Below are 19,732 nucleotides of genomic sequence, written 5' to 3'. Positions count from 1 at the left end.
ACTTTCCACCAAGTCAGGAATTCAAAAATAACTCCCTGGCTTGGGGGCACTGAGAGCAACATCCAAGGGGTTGGTGAGCAACATATTGCTCACAATCACTGCTTTAAAGCATGCTAGCTGTTGTAGTGCAGTAGGATCTGGAATCCAAGTGTTGGGTACCAGGAACATACATTTCTAATCCAAACGGACAAGTTAAAACACAAAATCACATGTACGGGTATGGGGATTATTATCCAGAAACTCACTATTTCAGAATACATTCTCTTTCAGTTCTGCCTCTGCCTGATTTGTTTATCTCTGTGCTAATAAGGCTGCACCTTGTGCTTGAAGATAACTACACTAGCGTAAATCCATGTTGATCTTAATATGTCTTTAATGTTGGGTTGCATTGTTTTTAAGTAGCCTTAAGGCATTGTGCTATAAGTCATTAAAGGGTTCAGTATCTATTCAACCTCTGGTCCCAAGTATTTGAGATAATAGATTTTTTGTGTATGTTGTTAAATACAAATGAATGCATAACATCAACAATACATATGCTTACATCATTGCACACTATGTAAGCCAAGTTTGGCAGCAGTGCGGAGGGCTTGCACGTCATTGCTGACCTTTTTCAGCCCCCCTTATTCTCTCTGCTATAGGCAAGAGAAAGCCATTCGTTTCTATAGAGATGCTACATACTGTACAGCTGTGTTCCACTTACATATTTTACAATGAAATGAGCAATTAGGTGGCAGGTTACAGGGTCTAGCTTCGTAATGTGCATGCGTTTAGTACAAGAGTTTTCCAATATGGCTGCCATGGTCCTCCTTGCTGAATGAATGCTTGCAGTTGGAAGTGGAGTACTTTATTTGCAAATATTGTGTGAAAGGTTGTCTTCTCCTTTAAAGTCTTCATGCTTGTTGTTTGGGACTTTTTACTATTGCTGGCTCTTAACTTACAGCAACCAATCAGCTGAAATTCAGCTGTTATCTGCTAGGGTTCAAATTACCATAGCAATCAGGGAGTAGTGTAAATGAGAGACTGTGTACGAATAGGAAAGGACATGAATAGAAAAATAAGAAACAACAACAAAATTGTAGCCTCACAGAACTATACAGGGCTGCTGGGGTAAATTATCATCATGAGTCAGATGAAGGAAAAAAAATTAAAGAAAAAACTAAAGAATAAATAATGAAGTCCAATGAAAAGTTGCTTAGAATTGCCACATATATATATATTTTATAGTGCAAATATCTGGTTGCTCTGGCCTACTGGTGCAGGCAAAGCCCCATTTGTGTTTACTAGGATGTGTGTTTGTGAAAACAAATTAAAGATGCCTTGCTTTTGACCAAAATATGTCTTTTTAAGAGCTTACTAAGATTTCTTTGTGTGTCCTTAGAAACCGATCTAGTGTTGGTGATTGGTGCCAATGACACAGTTAACTCTGCAGCCCAAGAAGACCCCAACTCTATTATTGCTGGAATGCCAGTCCTGGAGGTGTGGAAATCCAAACAGGTGAGATATCATTGCGCTGTGTAATATACTAAACATAGACAAAATGCCATGGGAAATGCTATCCATTAAGTGTCTGTTTCAGATTATTGTGCTAATGATAATTTATATTAAATTATGAATTTCATTTAATATTGTTCTATAGTTGGGCAGGAATATCTTCATAATCATCCCATGTAAATAAATGCTGCCTTTAGCCTACTGGAAGCACAGCTTTTTAGAAGGCTGCTGGCATAAGGCTAGACCCATTGGCTTCAATGTGTTTTGCAAATTTTTGTCAGTTTTTCAGTATAGCGAAATAGGACCGATCCACTCATCACTAGTAGATTGCCTAAAATTTTCAGCACTTTATATTCTGTTTATTCATTGTTTGGTGACCTACACTGATAAATCACAAAGAACTTATAACCCTTTTTCCCCTTTACCCCCCAGGTCATTGTAATGAAGAGATCTCTTGGTGTGGGTTACGCTGCCGTGGACAACCCCATCTTTTACAAACCTAACACCGCCATGCTTTTGGGAGATGCTAAGAAAACATGCGATTCCCTGCAGGCCAAAGTCAGAGAATCCTACCAGAAATAGATGCTCCTTTTGGTTTTTATACGATTTACTGGCCAGTGTTAACTGTTTTTATAACACACATTTTTATATAGTACAACGTGTTAGCAGTTAGACATGGGAAGTACCGCAGATTATTGGATTTGCGCGAATGAGCCACGTGCGCAAAGTAGTATGATATCCTACAATAGTGTTTCTTCAAGAAAACTGTAACAGAGGTAACGAAATTTCCACTAAAGGCAATCTGATATTCTATTTTATACCTTTCTACCCAACACATAGACTCCAGCTCTTCATACAGATCATACGCGTAGCTCCATACAAAACAGGGTAACAGCTAAGCAGTGTTATAAGAGAACTAACTTTTTATTGAGGAAAAGGCTAAAATCGCTCTTGATGTTGTAGGGAATTAGAATGGCGCCATGTTTTGCTTAATTAAGACCTCAGTTGCATTTTGTTTTAATCCATGCAAGTCCCTGAGGACTTGTCTTCCACATACTGTGCAGAGAGGGGAACCATAGCATTTAAAGCCCATTGTAATCCAGCGCTCACAAAAAGGATTGCTGCTCTCAGTGTATTGTGAATCACGTTCTGAAGAGTGACACGACGTGTCATATACTGAAATTCTGGTTTATCCAATATGTTCTGGATAGCTGTAAATGTGTAAAGCCTGAAGCTCCTGGTGTAGATGTGACTTTGTGTTTGTACAAACATTCTAACAATGTCAGAGTATAAAGGATATAAGAGGAACGTATAGTTAGCCCTAGGTTATATGGAACTGTTATACGGACTTAGCAATATTTAATCTTGTGTTTTTTCATGTTGTGAGAAAGCAAATCATAGGACGTACTGTGACTTAAAGCCTCACTGCTGCTTTGAAGACATCTAAGCTGTATTATTTCTTACCTCTTTTCTGTTCAGGGGCCTCTGCTGTTAGACCAGAGCACGGCAGATGGTTATTAAGCTATTTAGAACCCTGTTTTCAGCGGATATGAAGGACCACTGCTATTAATATTTATTATTTCAGTACCTCGTTCGGTTATTGAGAAGGCAGAGAGCAACTGTACTGATTCTCCTGCCTCTTGATACCTTAGAAGGCTGGTGTCCCAGAATCTCTCAGGTTGTCTTCCACTAGAGCAGAAATGCAGAGATGCGCCATAGTGGATTCATTAGCATTATGTGATCAAGACCCGTGCGTGTTTCAGGGCAGTTGTCTTTTTAACTTATTTACTTATAAACAGGCAGCTATACTAAAGGAGCAATATCTATAGCCCAAACCGCACTGATTTTCCTTAGAAAAAAAACAAAAAAATAAGAAACAATCAAAGTAAAAATTAATTTCCCCATTGGCTCATTTGTGCATTATAAAGTGTGCCATCTTTCTTCCCACTTGGCTTAGAATGTGTGGTGAATTCACACTGGCTTTGTGTACCATACCATTAGGAGTTTTCTTCTGTAGATATGAAGCAGTTGGGGTTTTTTTTTTGTTCGATCAAAACATTTAACATTGTAAGCTCATCTAACACTGAAGAGATGTAATTTACCTATGTTTTATACACGCACCATCATGATGAGATCTATTAAAGTTGCTAACTTAAATGGATTTATTTTTGTCTAATTTCATGGCACGATTGGGATATTATAATTGTTGGGGAAGACCATGTCTATGTAACAATGTTGTATGTGTATTGGATCCATTATCCGGAAACCTGTTATCCAGAAAGCTCAGAATTCAGAAAAGGCCATCTCCCCATAGACTCCATTTTAACCAAATCGTTTACATTTTTGAAAATGATTTTGTTTTTCTCCAATAATAAAACAGTACCTGTACTTGATCCCAACTACCATATAATGTATCCTTATTGGAGGCAGAACAATCCTACTGGGTTTATTTCATGTTAAAATCATTTTTTTAGTAGACTTAAGGTATAGAGATCCAACACCCCAGGTCCCAAACATTCTGGATAACAGGTCCCATACCTGTTCTGATAGATTTCTCTGCATGAAACTAATTAAGCCTTACATTAAATCCATTATTCAAATGATGATCATATGGCTATTAAAATGGGATTTAGGACTGTTGTGTTTACAGGCCTTTACAGCATTCATACACTACAGATAACTTTTTAAAAGGCAGTCGTTCAAGGGACTAAATTGCTTTTTAAATATGAATTAAAGCCTGAATGAGAATATGCATGGTTGAACTGGCCCACCGAGTACTGGGAAGAATTCCGGTGGGCCCTGACTGTTGGGCCCTGCCAGCTGCTACCACCGCTCCTGGCTCCTCTGCCGTGCATTCCACTGTGAAACACATACCATCTTTAATTTTTAACAGAGAAGTAAGTAACTGAGCGGAAGTGGGAGTGTGGAGAGTCATTGGCTGGGTGAATGGGCCCTTTGGTCGCTCAGTGATGGGCTCTTGAGTTGGGACCATGACTACATTGAGACTATGACTACAAATGCTGAATTTTGTTTGCTGAGCTTAATGTCCAGCAACCCCATAATAGTAACTATTCAGGCCTTAAAGGAACAGTAACACCAAAAAATGAAGGCGTATAAAAATAATTAATATATTATGTACTATTGCCCTGCACTGGTAAAAGTTGTGTGTTTGCTTCAGAAAGACTACTGTAGTTAATAGAAATAGCTGCTGTGTAGCCATGGGGGCAGCCATTTAAATTGAAAAAAGGAGAAAAGGCACAGGTTACTAAGCAGATAACAGATAAGTAGCATAGATTCCCATTGTATTCTACACAGTTTATCTGTTATCTTCTTATGTAACCTGTGCCTTTTTTTTTCAATTGAAATGGCTGCCCCCATTGCTACACAACAGCTATTTCTATTAAGTACAGTAGTCTTTCTGAAGCAAACACACAACTTTTACCAGTGCAGGGCAACAGTACATTATATTTTAATTATTTTAAAACATTTTTATTTTTATTGTTACTGTTCCTTTAAAATATGTACACAGCAGCATCATTAGGCCATTTTTCAAGTGTCAGCGACACTACACATGCTCAGTGAGCCCTGGGCAACAGTTAAGAAGCTTAGATCATCAACACATTGTCAGAAAATGAGATTCCGTTTGTTATAGAAGCTGATACTATGGCACTTATATATTTTCTGTCCATCCCGAAACTCAGGTAAGTGACAGCAGCCCAGAGTATTAGCTGTACATCAGTAGAATAGATGATAGGGAGCTACTGGGGCATCTTTGGAGGAACAGGTCTTCCCTGCTAAAGGGCTGCAGAGGCCTTGGGTGGTAGAGCTCTGTGTATACAGTGTAGCCTTTCTAGCCTAATGCATTGTTGAGTTCTATTGCAATTTTAAAAAGTTTAAAAACTCACATGAGTGCTATGCATGTTAAAGGAAACATTGCTCAATAAACCATTTTGTGCAAATACTACTAAAAACTATGTTTTCAACTGTGAAATGTGATCTTACACTTCTTATCCAACATTCTTTTCATATGTTTAATTACACTTCTTACTTTCTTCTGGCTTAAATTGTTGTTATATTTTTGCTTTCAGTTTAAGTGCCAGAGCAGCAATAGTCCTCCCAGGGCAATGGGTGAACTTCAGTGCTTGCCTCTACGCCTGTGGTCTCCATAGGGTTTTTTGTTCTATTATTCTCTTTATTGGTGGACACCAATATTCAAGGCTTAAGGCTGATGGGCCCACGGAGCGAGTTAGTCACCTGTGATCGATCTCTGCTACCACGGGTAAATAACCGCTCAAATTCTTTTCTGCTGGCAACAATAGAAGTCACTGATGGAAAGGCCTACGCATCACTTGAGCTTTCTGAAGTCGCATTAGGTTTCCTCCTGCAGGCAAATTCGTGCAGCTTTGGAAAGCCAAAACAATGCGTAGACCTTTCCACTGGTGACTCTTATTGTTACCTGTGGAAAGCCTTTTCGGAGTGGTTAGTTGCCCATGGTAGCATAGATCCATCGTGGCCGACTAACCGCTCTGTGGGCCATCAGCCTAAATCTTGCCTTTACTTGTGCTAGAAGCCTGCGAGGCGTGCATCTCCCTCTTTATAATTTGCTTTCCTTGTCAGAGTTCCAGTGCAGTTCTGCAATAAATAATACACTAAAAATGTGCCTAAATGAAATTCAAACCATTGTTAATTGGTGAAAGTTGCCATTTGTTCATCGCAAGCAATTACTCCTCATTAAGTTTGTCCCCACTGAATATTTTCCTTGTAAAAAACACAATTTGACAATAGCTGTGTTGTCATCCAACATGCTTCTCTTTTGTTCTGCCACACAGGGCTAAAGGAACTTGGGACATTACTCAGCAGTCTAAGGACATTAGCCCACACCAGAAGGAACAGCTATGATATAGGAACTATGATGACTATCAGTTTTAGACTTAATAGTCTTTTTGTATTTTGAGATTTCCGGCACTATCTGTGGTATAATTAAATCCCGCCTCTGCTTTTTTCAGAGAGAGGGATACACATCTAATTGCAAAGCAGACTGCAAAAGTTTTCATTCAAATTTGGCCATGGGAACTCTCCTTTTGCAAATGTACGTGTTCTAGTATGTGTTCTAGCACAGCTCCTGCCCATTCTCAAACCACAAGTGATGGACAGAAACCAAGGGCAGAACAGAAAACAGCCATAATTGATGGGGATAAAAAAAAAAACATGGAAAATGCTCATGTTATTAAAAAAAAAAAAAAAAAAAAAAAGGGAGGAGGGGCAGTTAGAGAAACTTTTAGGAGCCAGACCATAACAATGTCTAACAACTGGAAAATGGAATTACAAAAGCAGCTGCAGGAATAAACAAGAGAAATAAATAGTGAAAATATAAGAATATATCAAAACTAAAAAGTTGACCCAGGAAATAAAAAAACAGCAAAAATAAAACGGTTTTTACTCATTCGTAAGTACCATGAGTGCTCCATTTTTTAATGTGGATATATATATATATATATATATATATATATATATTTTTTTTTTTTTTTTATTTGTATATTTATTGCGCTTGTTGCTTAGATTCTCACAACTGCTGATACTAACACATTCAGTATTTAGGGTGAAGACACACAGAGCTACTTAGTAGCAGCTACTTTTCATGGCTACTAAACGCAAGAAAATCCCCTGCCATAGACAATATTGAGAATTGCCTCTGCTAAAACACACGTAGAGACAATTATCGGTAAATGATCAGCATTGTCTATTTTAGTAGCCAAAACGAGTAGCTGCTTCTAGTAGCTCTGTGTGACTTCACCCTTAAGGTGTAATCTCTCCTCTACCCAACCCATCTCCCAACCATAATATTGTGTAACTTTAGACAAGCAGAGATCACCCCACGTTTTAAATGTGTTTTCTAAATCTGGACCATTCTGTTGCAATTATTTGTTCTTCATTAGTAGAACATTGTTTGGTAAGTGGAATTCAATAATATACGAGCAAACAGAGGAATCTCTGCGGGAGGTGAAACAATCCATTGAATTGGCTTGCTCTTTCTTTTCTAAATAACTCCTAAGTCATGTTCAGCATTTAAACACTGCTTTTGGTCAACCAGTGCAATACCGCAAGTGTTATTGTAGCCTTCCAAATAGATAATGATTAACAGCGTCTCACTTATTAATATTGCACCAACTGTATCTCAAGTATAACGGTGATTTCACAGTGCAGTTGTCATTAAATATATTATTCCATTCCAATTTCTATGAGCAACAGTTATGGGACCTGTTATTCAGAAATTTCAGGACCTACATCGACATACTGCAGTGCTGATTTAGGATTTCCCATGTACACGATCTCTTTTAATGACTATTTCTAATAATAAATAGGAAAAAATACCAATGCTGATCATTCTCCTTAATCTTCATTTGTTTGTTTTTTTCCAATTTTTTTACAAATTTTTTTGATTTTAATTTATATAGAAGACCCTGATAATATTGACTCTGATATAAATGTATAATAAATAGCAACCTACCGCTTCTTTTCATGACACCCAGCTCTTTTGTTACTGCTCTCCTCGCCAGTTGATCCAAGCACCTTGCTTGCCTCTTCCAGCTACCCTTGCCTGTTGCTGGTTACCCCAAAGCTACCCTTGCCTGTTGCTGGTTACCCCAAAGCTACCCTTGCCTGTTGCTGGTTACCCCAAAGCTACCCTTGCCTGTTGCTGGTTACCCCAAAGCTACCCTTGCCTGTTGCTGGTTACCCCAAAGCTACCCTTGCCTGTTGCTGGTTACCCCAAAGCTACCCTTGCCTGTTGCTGGTTACCCCAAAGCTACCCTTGCCTGTTGCTGGTTACCCAAAAAGCTACCCTTGCCTGTTGCTGGTTACCCAAAAAGCTACCCTTGCCTGTTGCTGGTTACCCCAAAGCTACCCTTGCCTGTTGCTAGTTGCCCCAAAGCTACCCTTGCCTGTTGCTAGTTGCCCCAAAGCAATTTTATTTTTTGATTATATTTGTAGCTCTTTCTGTAGCTGAATGAAGGGTGGCCTTGACCAAATGTTGGGCTTCCATGGGGGAAGGCTTGAACCCAAGTCTAAAAAACACCTCCCTTTATGCCCTGGCTTATTGATATGGACACAATGTTTATTTGCAGGTTAAGCAGTGTTATTGATTCTAATCTTATCTAAGTATGTTTTTTTGCATTTTTTTTGTGTGCTTTTTGCACAAAAGATCCAAATGATAGGAAGGCAGCCATACTGCTTGTGGCCCCTCTCTGGCCTTCCCCTTTCCCACCCTTTATGAATACAAAGCTGCCAACGCAGGCAGCGTAATCAGATGAAAAAAATTGTTGTTAAACGCAATCATGGTAATTGGCATTATATAAAATATTAGTTAATATCTTGAGTGTTGAAAATATACCTCTCATAGAAGCTCATCAGGTTTTAGCTGCCCAGTTTATTCATTTTAATCTCAAAAATTTTTGATAAATCTTAAACTTTTAAAGTTTAGAAAAGTCACATTTGAAAAAAATTTTAGGTTTCATTTTTTGACTTTTTTTTTTTTTGAATTGTGGGAAAAAAAACATTTTGAAATTTTAGTTAAGTTTAATTACATTTTATTAAAGGGGCATCATGTATCTTGTCATAGTAATATCATTCTATAAATCACAACGGGGTTAATTCCTCTAGCCAATGATGTCATAATTAGGGCTCCCCCCAAAACTGATTAGTACCAGAGTTGCTCCTGCTTGTGTAACTCTATGAATGGTTATATGGGTGACCCCCAGTTCATGTAGCAGAGCTAAAATGACAGTTTTGGTTAAGTAATGGCACATGGTGTTTGTTTTACAGCTCTGGCTCATGGCTTGACCCACAACAATTATAGGGTTAATTCAACAACACCCTAGAAGTCAATGTGTGTGTCACTTTGGGAGCAAATGCATCTTTTCAATTGTTAAAGCTTTAAAAAAAAAAAAAAAAAAAAAGGCAGAAATATTATATATACAAAAATGCCCTGGAAATCACTACAGTTTATACAATGAATAATGTACCCCCTATTGGAAAATCTAAGGATATTATTCACCAAGGTGTTTCATGACTATGTAAAGGCTTGAGGCCGAAGGGTGAGGCTTTTATACAGGTCATGGAACTCTGAGGGGACTCCTAATATCCTCATATCTTAAAATAGGAGGTGCGTTATTTATTATTATTATACACAAGTTTTAGTGAGTCATGTGACAGAAATTACATCACTGAGCACTGATTATAACTGATTATATCACAAAGCTGCATATATTATGATGTATATCAAAGGATATACATGGTTCAGGTGTATTATACTGTTTCTAAATTTGGTTCTGTACATTACCACGGTGAATTTTAAATGAAACAACTCAGATGCAGTTGAAGTGCAGACTTTCAGCTTTAATTCAGTTCAGACCTAACTGTATACCTGCCTTCCAGAATATACCCCTCCAACTTGTACAGTAAAAAACACCGGGGCTAAAATTTTAAATAAAATTCGGCCAAAAAAAGTGTAAAAAGCTGTGTAAAATAAATGGTGAATTTCACCGTCGGAATACCACATTTTATGCCATTATTTGTGGTGGGTTTTTTTTGTTGCTGTTTTTTTACACCATATAATAAAAAGGCCCCAAAGTCTCTTTTGTCCCAGGTCCCACCACCACCAGCTAAAGTACAAATACCCTTAAATAGTAACAATGGTGCTGTAAAATAAAAATATGAAATAAAGCAGATACAACATTTTATCTATCTTTCAGGAAAATACCATTGAATTTCCTTCCCCAGCTGTGTGATCGGAAATGGGATATTGACTCCCTTATTTCTCCATAAGGCTGACTGAAAGCAAATGTGCTGGATTATTTCACACTCCCTCCCAACGCTCCGGCTCACAGAGGAGTATAATGGGGAGAATGTTGTCGTCACTCTCTATCCCACCCATGTTGCTACAATTTATCATGTGTGGATTGCCATACAGAGATGCCTCTGAGGCTCTCCAGCTGTTGTTGCACTTCATTTGCCTGACAGCCTTATCTGCTGGGGAATTCTGGTATCAGTAGTCCGGCAACAGCTGTAGGACCCAGACAGAAACTCAAGATGAGGTAGAAGAAGCATTATCCATAATGTCTTATGTCATAATGCCTTTAGTGATTCAGCTATATCACATGGCCATTTATATAGAAGGATGGGTTAGTGGGCTGGGTCTGTATTGGCAATGCCAATAGCTCTTCAGGTCACCTAAAATTCCAAAGCACAGGCTGGAACTCAGTTAGTCTTGCAAAAGCAATGGGAAGGACTTGCGGAAGAACCCTAGTGCTATACATATCTGAATAAACTGAAAAGAAAATCATTAGGACATGCCAGAACTAATGAAGTGGAGCTAGAGAATGTCAGTGGGAGAGAATATCCTCAAGTGACCTCTCTGTAATAAAAAAGAGAAACCGAGACAGTTCCTATGACTTTAAAGCGTTGCCTTAGACTGTGCCCTACCAGCCTAACATCACACAGGTGTTCTTCTGCTTAGGGAATTCTAAGGGGAAGGCAGAAATCATGTATTGTTGAGCTTCATCAGGGTTCATAACTGTTTACAGGCTTGATAAAAAAAAAAAAAAATCTTCGAAATACTTCTCATATCATGGGGATTAAGAGTTATTTGCTTCTAATCCACTGGGCTTTGAAGATATCGGTTACAGATTTACTTTCTAACCCTGGCGTTACCTCTCTAAATTACATATCTGGCAAACATTTGAAAAGCAGCTTTATTATCGCTACCATCTTTATGCTGATAAGACCCTGGTCTGCGTGTCTACCCCAAATCTAAATCTTAATCTCTCCAAATCAGAATTCATTGCATTTCCACCATCAAATTTACCAGTCCCTCAAAAGTTACTTGCAATGGGGTAATTTACAAACACTGGGCAAATTTGCACCTGGCCAGTAACCCATGGCAACTAATTGGAAGTTTGCTTTCATTGTTCTGCCTACAGCTGGCTGGGACAATCTAATCACAAATTGGTTGCTATGGGTTAAGGCCCCCCATACACGGGCCGACCATAGCTGCCGATATCGGTCCCTTGGACCAATTCAGCAGCTAATCGGCCCTTGTATGGGCAGAACAGAGCAGCCTTGGCGACCGATATCTGGCCTGAAATTGGCCAGATCTCGATCGGCCAGGTTAGAAAATCCAGTCGGATCGGGGACCGCATCGGCTCGTTGATGTGGTCCCCGAACCGACTGCCCCATAACCTCAAATGTAATCCGATCGTTTGGCCCCAGGGCCAAACGATCGGATTATTTTTTTTTTAAGTCCCTTGCTACCCGATATCGCCCACCCGTAGGTGGGGATATCGGGTGAAGATCCGCTCGCTTGGCAACATCGCCAAGTGAGCGGATCTTATAGTGTATGGGGACCTTTACTGCCCAGTGCGAATTTGCCCAATGTTTATAAAATGAACCGAAATGTCTCCTGTCATTCAACTACCCGGGTGCCTTGCATTCATTTATTCATTTATGGCTCCAATCTCCTTTTTACACCCCACATCCCCAAATTGCCTGAATTCACCTGTAACTTATTTAGACATAGTCAAAACACTTATATTCTCTAATTATTTCCCACCTAGACTACTGTAACCTACTCCTTTACTGGGTAACTTCCCCTTTAATCCAGAAATGGTCACATTTGTATGTCAGGCTCTTAATAGGAGAAACCAACTTGTTCCAAAGCATTTTACTCAATATTACATAATGTGGAACTGAAGTATCATATGAAACAAATAAACATTCTTTTAAATAAATACATCAAGCAGTTGGTCTGTTTCACATTTAACCACCGTACTCAGTGGAGAAGAGAATATTTATTGGCTTGTGGCCAATTATTGAGCAGATTTCCCTATGAAAACCAAAAATATAATTTAACGGAGACATTCATCAAATACTGGCCCGTTTGGCCCATATTGAAGTAGTTGCCCCAAAGCCAGTTTTAATGCAAGGGACAGAACCATCAAAACAACCTTTTATCTCCAATAACTTTCCTACCAGTGTGTGGCATCTGTTCTTGTGCCCTTTGGTGAGTTAAGGAAAGGAGAAACCTTCAGGATGGATGTTTCCCTAAAGTAAAATTAGTGGGAGAAATTAGGGTAGACTCATTCATAATGTTCCTTCTGTCTGTGAGTGCAATGGGAGTCCCATGTGAGAGGAAAAATCATGCTACCCATCATGGAGTGTGTATAAGGCAGGATGGGTTCTAGAGCTGTTTTGAGCACCGTTAGAATATGGGTAAAAGAAGTCTAGAATCTGGAATAAATAGGCCCCAGAGAATTTAAGAAGGTTCCCTGTTATTCAAGAGTAGGCAGTGCAGGACTATAGCCTAGCATAATTACAGTAGCACTACTGGGTATATGAGAAGTAGGTTGTTAAAGAGATATAGTAAGAACATTGGTTGGTTATCTAGTAGACTGGAGTCTCCAAGAGTATAGAATCAATGGTAGCAATGCATTTTCCCTCTCAAAGCCATGTCAGAATAAAGGCACTGCATTATCCATATTGCATACTGAATTCTGCGCTTGTTTCCCTGCACTGCGATATTACCTATTATTCCTGACTGTACAACAAACTGTTAGTTCAACTGCCACCCAGAACATTTCATATTTCAAGTACTAAATATTGTTTTGGGGTGGCATGCTGCATTCCAAATGCTTGGTCAGACTCGTAGGGGTCTGTGAGCATAATCTCCACAGATAACTTGCCTCATGGGGAAAAAATTCCGATCCCTGAATCCCCATTATCCTAAAAGTATTTCTACCTTGCTAAAAGCACCAAACCTTTCTTATAACTATCTATTTGTATACTACTTCTATACGTATTTACAAGTACAACTGCTTTGTGAATTGTTCAAGTTTTACTGTAGAAACCTCCTCTTTTTACACAATGAAACCCACTTTCTTCTAATTCTTCTTCTAATTCTAGTTAATTAATGCCTAGTTATCCTGTGCCTGTAGTCTAATATATACAGTGGTAACTTTGCCCACCTTTCTTCTTCCATACCCTGTATCAGTTTAATGTCCTGTTTCAGCACTGGAGACCTAAGTTGCATGGCATATTCTAGCTCAGGCCTTACGACTGCTTTATAAAGGGGAAAAATTACACTTTCCTCAGAGTCTATACACCCTTTAAAAAACAAAACATATTGCCGGTCCTTGTTGCCACTGATTTGTATTTCTTACTACGTTTAAGCTTGAATATTTATTCTTCTTCATGGATCCTCCTGCCCTGCTCCCATTAATGCCATATTTCATGATTTTGAATGCTTTCAATCCCCTACTCCAAGTTAGTAATGAACAGGCTAAATACAAGTGGATGATATAATACAGAACCCTGCAGCACACTATTTAGAACCAATCTCTTCTCTTTTAGCCAGTTCTCCTGCACAAGTAGCATCACAAGACCAACAGATCTGAGTTTACAAAGCAAAGCTTTATGAGGTTCTTTATCCAGGGCCGTATTTCTCTCCTGGGCGCCCCGAGGCCGCCCCTGTGGGTGTCCCCCCTGTGCGCATGCGCGAACGTGCCCCCCCCTGTGCGCATGCGCGAACGTGCCCCCCCCAGTGCGCATGCGCAAACGCTCCCTCTCCCCAGTGCGCATGCATGAACGCTCCTTTAAACTCCCATACGGAGCAGTGGGGAGAGGGCATGCTGCCCCTAAACTTCTGCTGGCCAAGGCCCGGGCCTTTGTGGCCTCTCCACAAACCTGTCCTTATCAAAATCTTTGGTAAAATCTAAATATTATATCAACTGCACCCCAACCATTTAACTACCTACTTACTTTGTCACAAAAAAAGAAATGTTTGACATGATCCCTTAACAAACCTTCAGAGGTCAGACTTACCAGGTTACAACCAGGGCCAGAACTAGGGGTAGGCAGAAGAGGCAGCTGCCTAGGGCGCAACAATTAGGGGGCGCCAGACAGGAGCCTCTCCTGCCTACCCTTAGTCTTCCTTCTTTGTCATTGCCCCCGCCACTTGTCATAAGCACGGAGGGGGGGGGGCGTGGTGGCCGACCAGGTTGCTTACGGCGCCCGGTTGGCTTGGCCCGCCCCTGCTGCTTGGGAATAAGTTTAGTCTGCAACATGCTCAATACTTGGGCAGTTGTCTAGAAAGTGACAGAGCCTGCCATTTGCATCATTAGAGACTGGCTGCACATCCACATTATCAATAGGAATGTTACATGCAAGAGAAAGTTTTGCAGAGTGAGAAGAGTTTCTACTGATTTATGTAAGGTGAGTAGTGATCAGCTGGCAGGGCTGAACTGAGTACAGTTTATTTTAAATGCAATCAGTGCTGCCCTGCAACATGTATTTATTAGACATGAATTTTCAAATGATCTGGTAACCCTAGTTTTTTGGGGTAACTTCTTTTTTTTTAAAAACGTATCGGTAAATAGAGCCCCTCCAGCAGAATCCTGTTTTAAAATTCATTTTTAAAAGAGCAAACAGATTTTGTTATACTTAATTTTGAAATTCGACATGGGGCTCGCCATAATCTTAGTTTCCCAAGTGCCCTCAGCCATGTGACTTTTACTCTGATAAATGTCAGTCACTCTTTACTGCTGCGCTGTAAGTTTGAGTGATATCACCCCCTTCCTTTCCCCCCTCCAGGAGCCAGGATATCAACCATCCTGCCCCCCCCTCCAGGACGGGGATATCTACCATCATTCATATGTGAGAGAATTATATTATGTCATATTAAGACACACCCTTAAATCCATATGCCTCCTCCTGCCCTGTGGATAGGACCTTAGGGACCATTTAATGGCTATTTCTACCTACTAGTACACTCCCAGAACAAACCTCTGCCAGGTTCACCTACTACAGGCAGAAAAGGGCAGACAGAGCATGGCACACACAGGCAGCATAGGGCAGGCAGAGTATGGCACACACAGGCAGCATAGGGCAGGAAGAGCATGGCACACAGGCAGCATAGGGCAGAGTATGGCACACACAAGCAGCATAGGTAAGGCAGAGTATGGCACACACAGGTAGCATAGGGCAGGTCGATTATGGCACACACAGACAGCATAGGGCAGGAAGAGCATGGCACACAGGCAGCATAGGGCAGAGTATGGCACACACAAGCAGCATAGGTAAGGCAGAGTATGGCACACAGGCAGCATAGGGCAGAGTATGGCACACACAAGCAGCATAGGTAAGGCAGAGTATGGCACACACAGGCAGCATAAGGCAGAGCATGGCACACACAGGCAGCATAGGGCAGGCAGAGTATGGCATACACAGGCAGCATATGCCTGTGTGTGCCATACTCTGCCCTATGCTGCCTGTATGTGCCATACTCTGACTGCCCTATGCTGCCTGTGTGTGCCATACTCTGCCCTATGCTGCCTGTGTGTGCTATACTCTGCCTTACCTATGCTGCTTGTGTGTGCCATACTCTGCCCTATGCTGCCTGTGTGTGCCATACTCTGCCCTATGCTGCCTGTGTGTGCTATACTCTGCCTTACCTATGCTGCCTGTGTGTGCCATACTCTGCCCTATGCTGCCTGTGTGCCATGTTCTATCTGATCTATGCTGCCTGTGTGTGCCTTACACAGTACATACACTGACACAATGCTGGCACTGTTTCTACAGTCTGTCTGGGGTGTGAATAAGTGAATAATGTGGGTGATTACAGCCTGGGCCTGAGGTGTGAACAATGCAGTGGGTGAAAAATGCAGGGTCTCCAGGCAGGCAGCTGCTGATTTGTGTCCTTCAGATCAATTTTAGCTGCTTATTTGCCCGCATCTGGGCACCCACTACAGAACTACCCAACCAACATCTGGCCTAAAATAGGGATTGGGTTTGATTTTCAGTCAGATTGGGGACTGCCTCATCTCGTTGATGGGGTCCTCGGTCTGATGGCACCTATGCCCGACATAATTAGACTGTTGGGGTCCTGAATTAGCTGATATTGCTTACCTTTTACGTGGCTGTATCGGGAGAAGATCCACTTGTTTTGCAACCTCGCCTGCCATAAACTTTTGTGGGTGAAGGAAATTATCTGGAGCCTTGTTCACATTAACCTTGTTTAAAGGTATAAGCACCATATCCTGTCTCAGCCGCTGACAATTTGTTTGGGCTAAAACATTTTTTGAAAAGCATTGCTTTTTCTTACCAATAAGGAGAAAATGAAACAATTCCATATTAAATGTAATTGGCTCAGTGCCACTCATTTGGTTTATTTATATCCTTTCTTAATAATAAAGATATCGATACGCCTTAGGATTTTTAAAATAAATACTGCAATGGAGATAAGCCGTTGTTATATATTAAATGAGGGAGACATCTGGCAAGCACTTCTGCTTGATTTATATGTGGAATCTGTCCCACATTTACACATCTGCTGGGTGAATGCATAAATCCCTTCACAGGCTTCCCATATCCACTATAGTAAACTCAGCCTTCCCTCCTGGCCTCCCCTGCCCTCATCTATTTCTGGCTTTCTCTCCAAATGCACCTCCAATAAATCATTTGCCTGCTCCGTTTCTGCAGGGGGGCAGATATAGGGTGTGCAGAAGTTGTAAGGGACGAGGGACATATATATATATGATAATATATCTACATGAAAAAATGGAGTACTCATGGGACTTACGAATGAGTGAAAACGTTTTTATTAGTTTGTCAACGTTTCAATAATAACTTTTCCACTCATTTCTCTGGGATGCACCTGGGCCATTTTCCCTACCGCACATGCTCAGTGGGCTCGGGGCAGCTGTTGAGAATTTAAGCTTAGGGGTTACATAGTTACATAGTTAGTTACATAGTTACATAGGGTTGAAAAAAGACCAGTGTCCATCAAGTTCAACCCATCCAAGTAAACCCAGCACACCTAACCCACACCTAACAATCTATACACTCACATACATACACTATATATACAACCACTAGTACTAACTGTAGATATTAGTATCACAATAGCCTTGGATATTCTGATTGATCAAGAACTCATCCAGGCCCCTCTTAAAGGCATTAACAGAATCTGCCATTACCCCATCACTAGGAAGGGCATTCCCCAACCTCACTGCCCTCACCGTGAAAAACCACCTACGCTGCTTCAAATGGAAGCTCCTTTCCTCTAATCTAAAGGGGTGACCTCTGGTGCGCTGATTGTTTTTATGGGAAAAAAGAACATCCCCCAACTGCCTATAATCCCCTCTAATGTACTTGTACAGAGTAATCATGTCCCCTCGCAAGCGCCTCTTTTCCAGAGAAAACAACCCCAACCTTGACAGTCTCACCTCATAGTTTAAATCTTCCATCCCCTTTACCAGTTTAGTTGCAGTCTCTGCACTCTCTCCAGCTCATTAATATCCTTCTTAAGGACTGGAGCCCAAAACTGCACTGCATACTCAAGGTGAGGCCTTACCAGGGACCTATAAAGGGGCAAAATTATGTTCTCATCCCTTGAGTCAATGCCCTTTTTTATACAAGACAGCACTTTATTTGCTTTAGTAGCCACAGAATGACACTGCCTGGAATTAGACAACTTGTTATCAACAAAAACCCCTAGATCCTTCTCCATTAAGGAAACCCCCAACACACTACCATTCAGTAGATAGTTTGCGTTTATATTATTTCTACCAAAGTGCATAACTTTGCACTTATCAACATTGAACCTCATTTTCCAGTTTGCTGCCCAGTTATCTAATTTTGTCAAATCGCTCTGCAAAGCGGCACATCCTGCAGGGAACTTATAGTTTTGCACAATTTAGTGTCATCAGCAAAAATAGAAACAGTACTGTCTATGCCCACCTCCAGGTCATTAATAAACAAGTTAAAAAGCAAAGGACCAAGGACTGACCCCTGCGGTACTCCACTAACCACACTGGTCCAATTAGAAAATGTTCCATTTACAACCACTCTTTGTACTCTATCCTTCAGCCAGTTCTCTATCCAATTACAAATATTATGTTCTAGGCCAATATTCCTTAATTTGATCATTAACCTTCTGTGAGGTACTGTATCAAACGCTTTAGCAAAGTCCAAGTAGATGACATCAACTGCCATTCCAGCATCGAGGTTCCTGCTCACCTCCTCATAAAAGGCGACTAAATTAGTCTGGCAAGATCTGTTACGCATAAAACCATGCTGGCACAAACTAATAGTATTGTGAACTGCAATGTATTCAAGTACTCTATCCCTTATTACCCCTTCCAAAAGTTTTCCTACTACTGATGTCAGACTAACAGGCCTATAGTTTTCAGGCTGAGAACGGGATCCCTTTTTAAATAACGGCACCACATTAGCAATCCGCCAGTCTCTTGGCACCATGCCAGACCTCAATGAATCCTGAAAAATTAAGTGAAGAGGTTTGGCAATCACAGCGCTCAGCTCATTTAATACCCTGGGATGAATCCCATCCGGCCCTGGACCTTTGTTTACCTTTACATGTTCAAGTCTCTTTTGAATTTCCTCCTGAGTGACCCATGCGCCAGTAGCTAAATTACTAGAACTGGGCATATTACAAGGGAAGCCTTCATTATCTGGCTCCTCAGATGTATAGACAGATGAAAAATAAGAGTTCAAAATTTCAGCTTTTTCCCCGTTCTCATCAACCAACTTACCCCCCCGTGATAATAAAGTTCCCACCCCTTCTTGCTTCATTTTTTTACTATTCACATAATTAAAAAATAATTTAGGATTCTTTTTACTCCTAGCTGCAATATCCCTTTCCATTTCTATTTTAGCTTGCCTGATAGCTTTTTTGCTGCTTTATTTGCTTCCTTGTACCTGATGAAAGTCCCTGCTGTCCCAGCTAACTTGAATGCCCTAAAAGCACGTTTTTTCTTACCAACCTCGACAATAACACTTTTATTCAGCCATAAAGGTTTTGCTTTGCGATGCCTCTCCTTGCTTACAAGGGGGATATACTGTTGTGTATACCTACAAAGCAATGTTTTAAAGATGTTCCATTTTCCTTCTGTGTCTAACCCCATGAAAAGCCTTTCCCAGTTGACACATTGCAGAGATGCCCTTATACTGGCAAAGTCTGCACGTCTAAAATTGAGCGTTTTAGTTACTCCCTTATAGCGCTGTCTCTGCAGCATTATCTCAAAGGAGACCATGTTGTGATCACTGTTCCCCAAATCACCAAGCAGAAAATGAAGTTCGCCTGTCATAGAATGATGCTACAGGGCTGATTATTCATTTCTGATGTTGCCAAGGTTTAAAAATGTACATTAATTGCTAATAGACTTGTTTATTG

The 19,732-nt window shown here is 40.6% G+C and overlaps 1 protein-coding gene across 1 annotated transcript in view; it reads left to right on the top strand.

Annotated features, from left to right (window-relative positions):
* nnt (nicotinamide nucleotide transhydrogenase) overlaps positions 1-3,353 on the top strand; it is a 64,857-nt gene extending 61,504 nt beyond the window's left edge. Inside the window, 2 exon segments of the mRNA NM_001128002.1 lie at positions 1,379-1,494; positions 1,924-3,353. Of these exon segments, the coding sequence (NP_001121474.1) occupies positions 1,379-1,494; positions 1,924-2,073 (266 nt within the window). The 3' untranslated portion in view covers positions 2,074-3,353.
* Positions 3,354-19,732: the final 16,379 nt, after the last annotated feature.

This window comes from Xenopus tropicalis, chromosome 1 (assembly GCF_000004195.4).
Source record: "Xenopus tropicalis strain Nigerian chromosome 1, UCB_Xtro_10.0, whole genome shotgun sequence".
Lineage (NCBI taxonomy): Eukaryota > Metazoa > Chordata > Amphibia > Anura > Pipidae > Xenopus > Xenopus tropicalis.
Note: the sequence above shows the minus strand (reverse complement) of the source record. Positions and strands in the feature narration are given on the sequence as shown.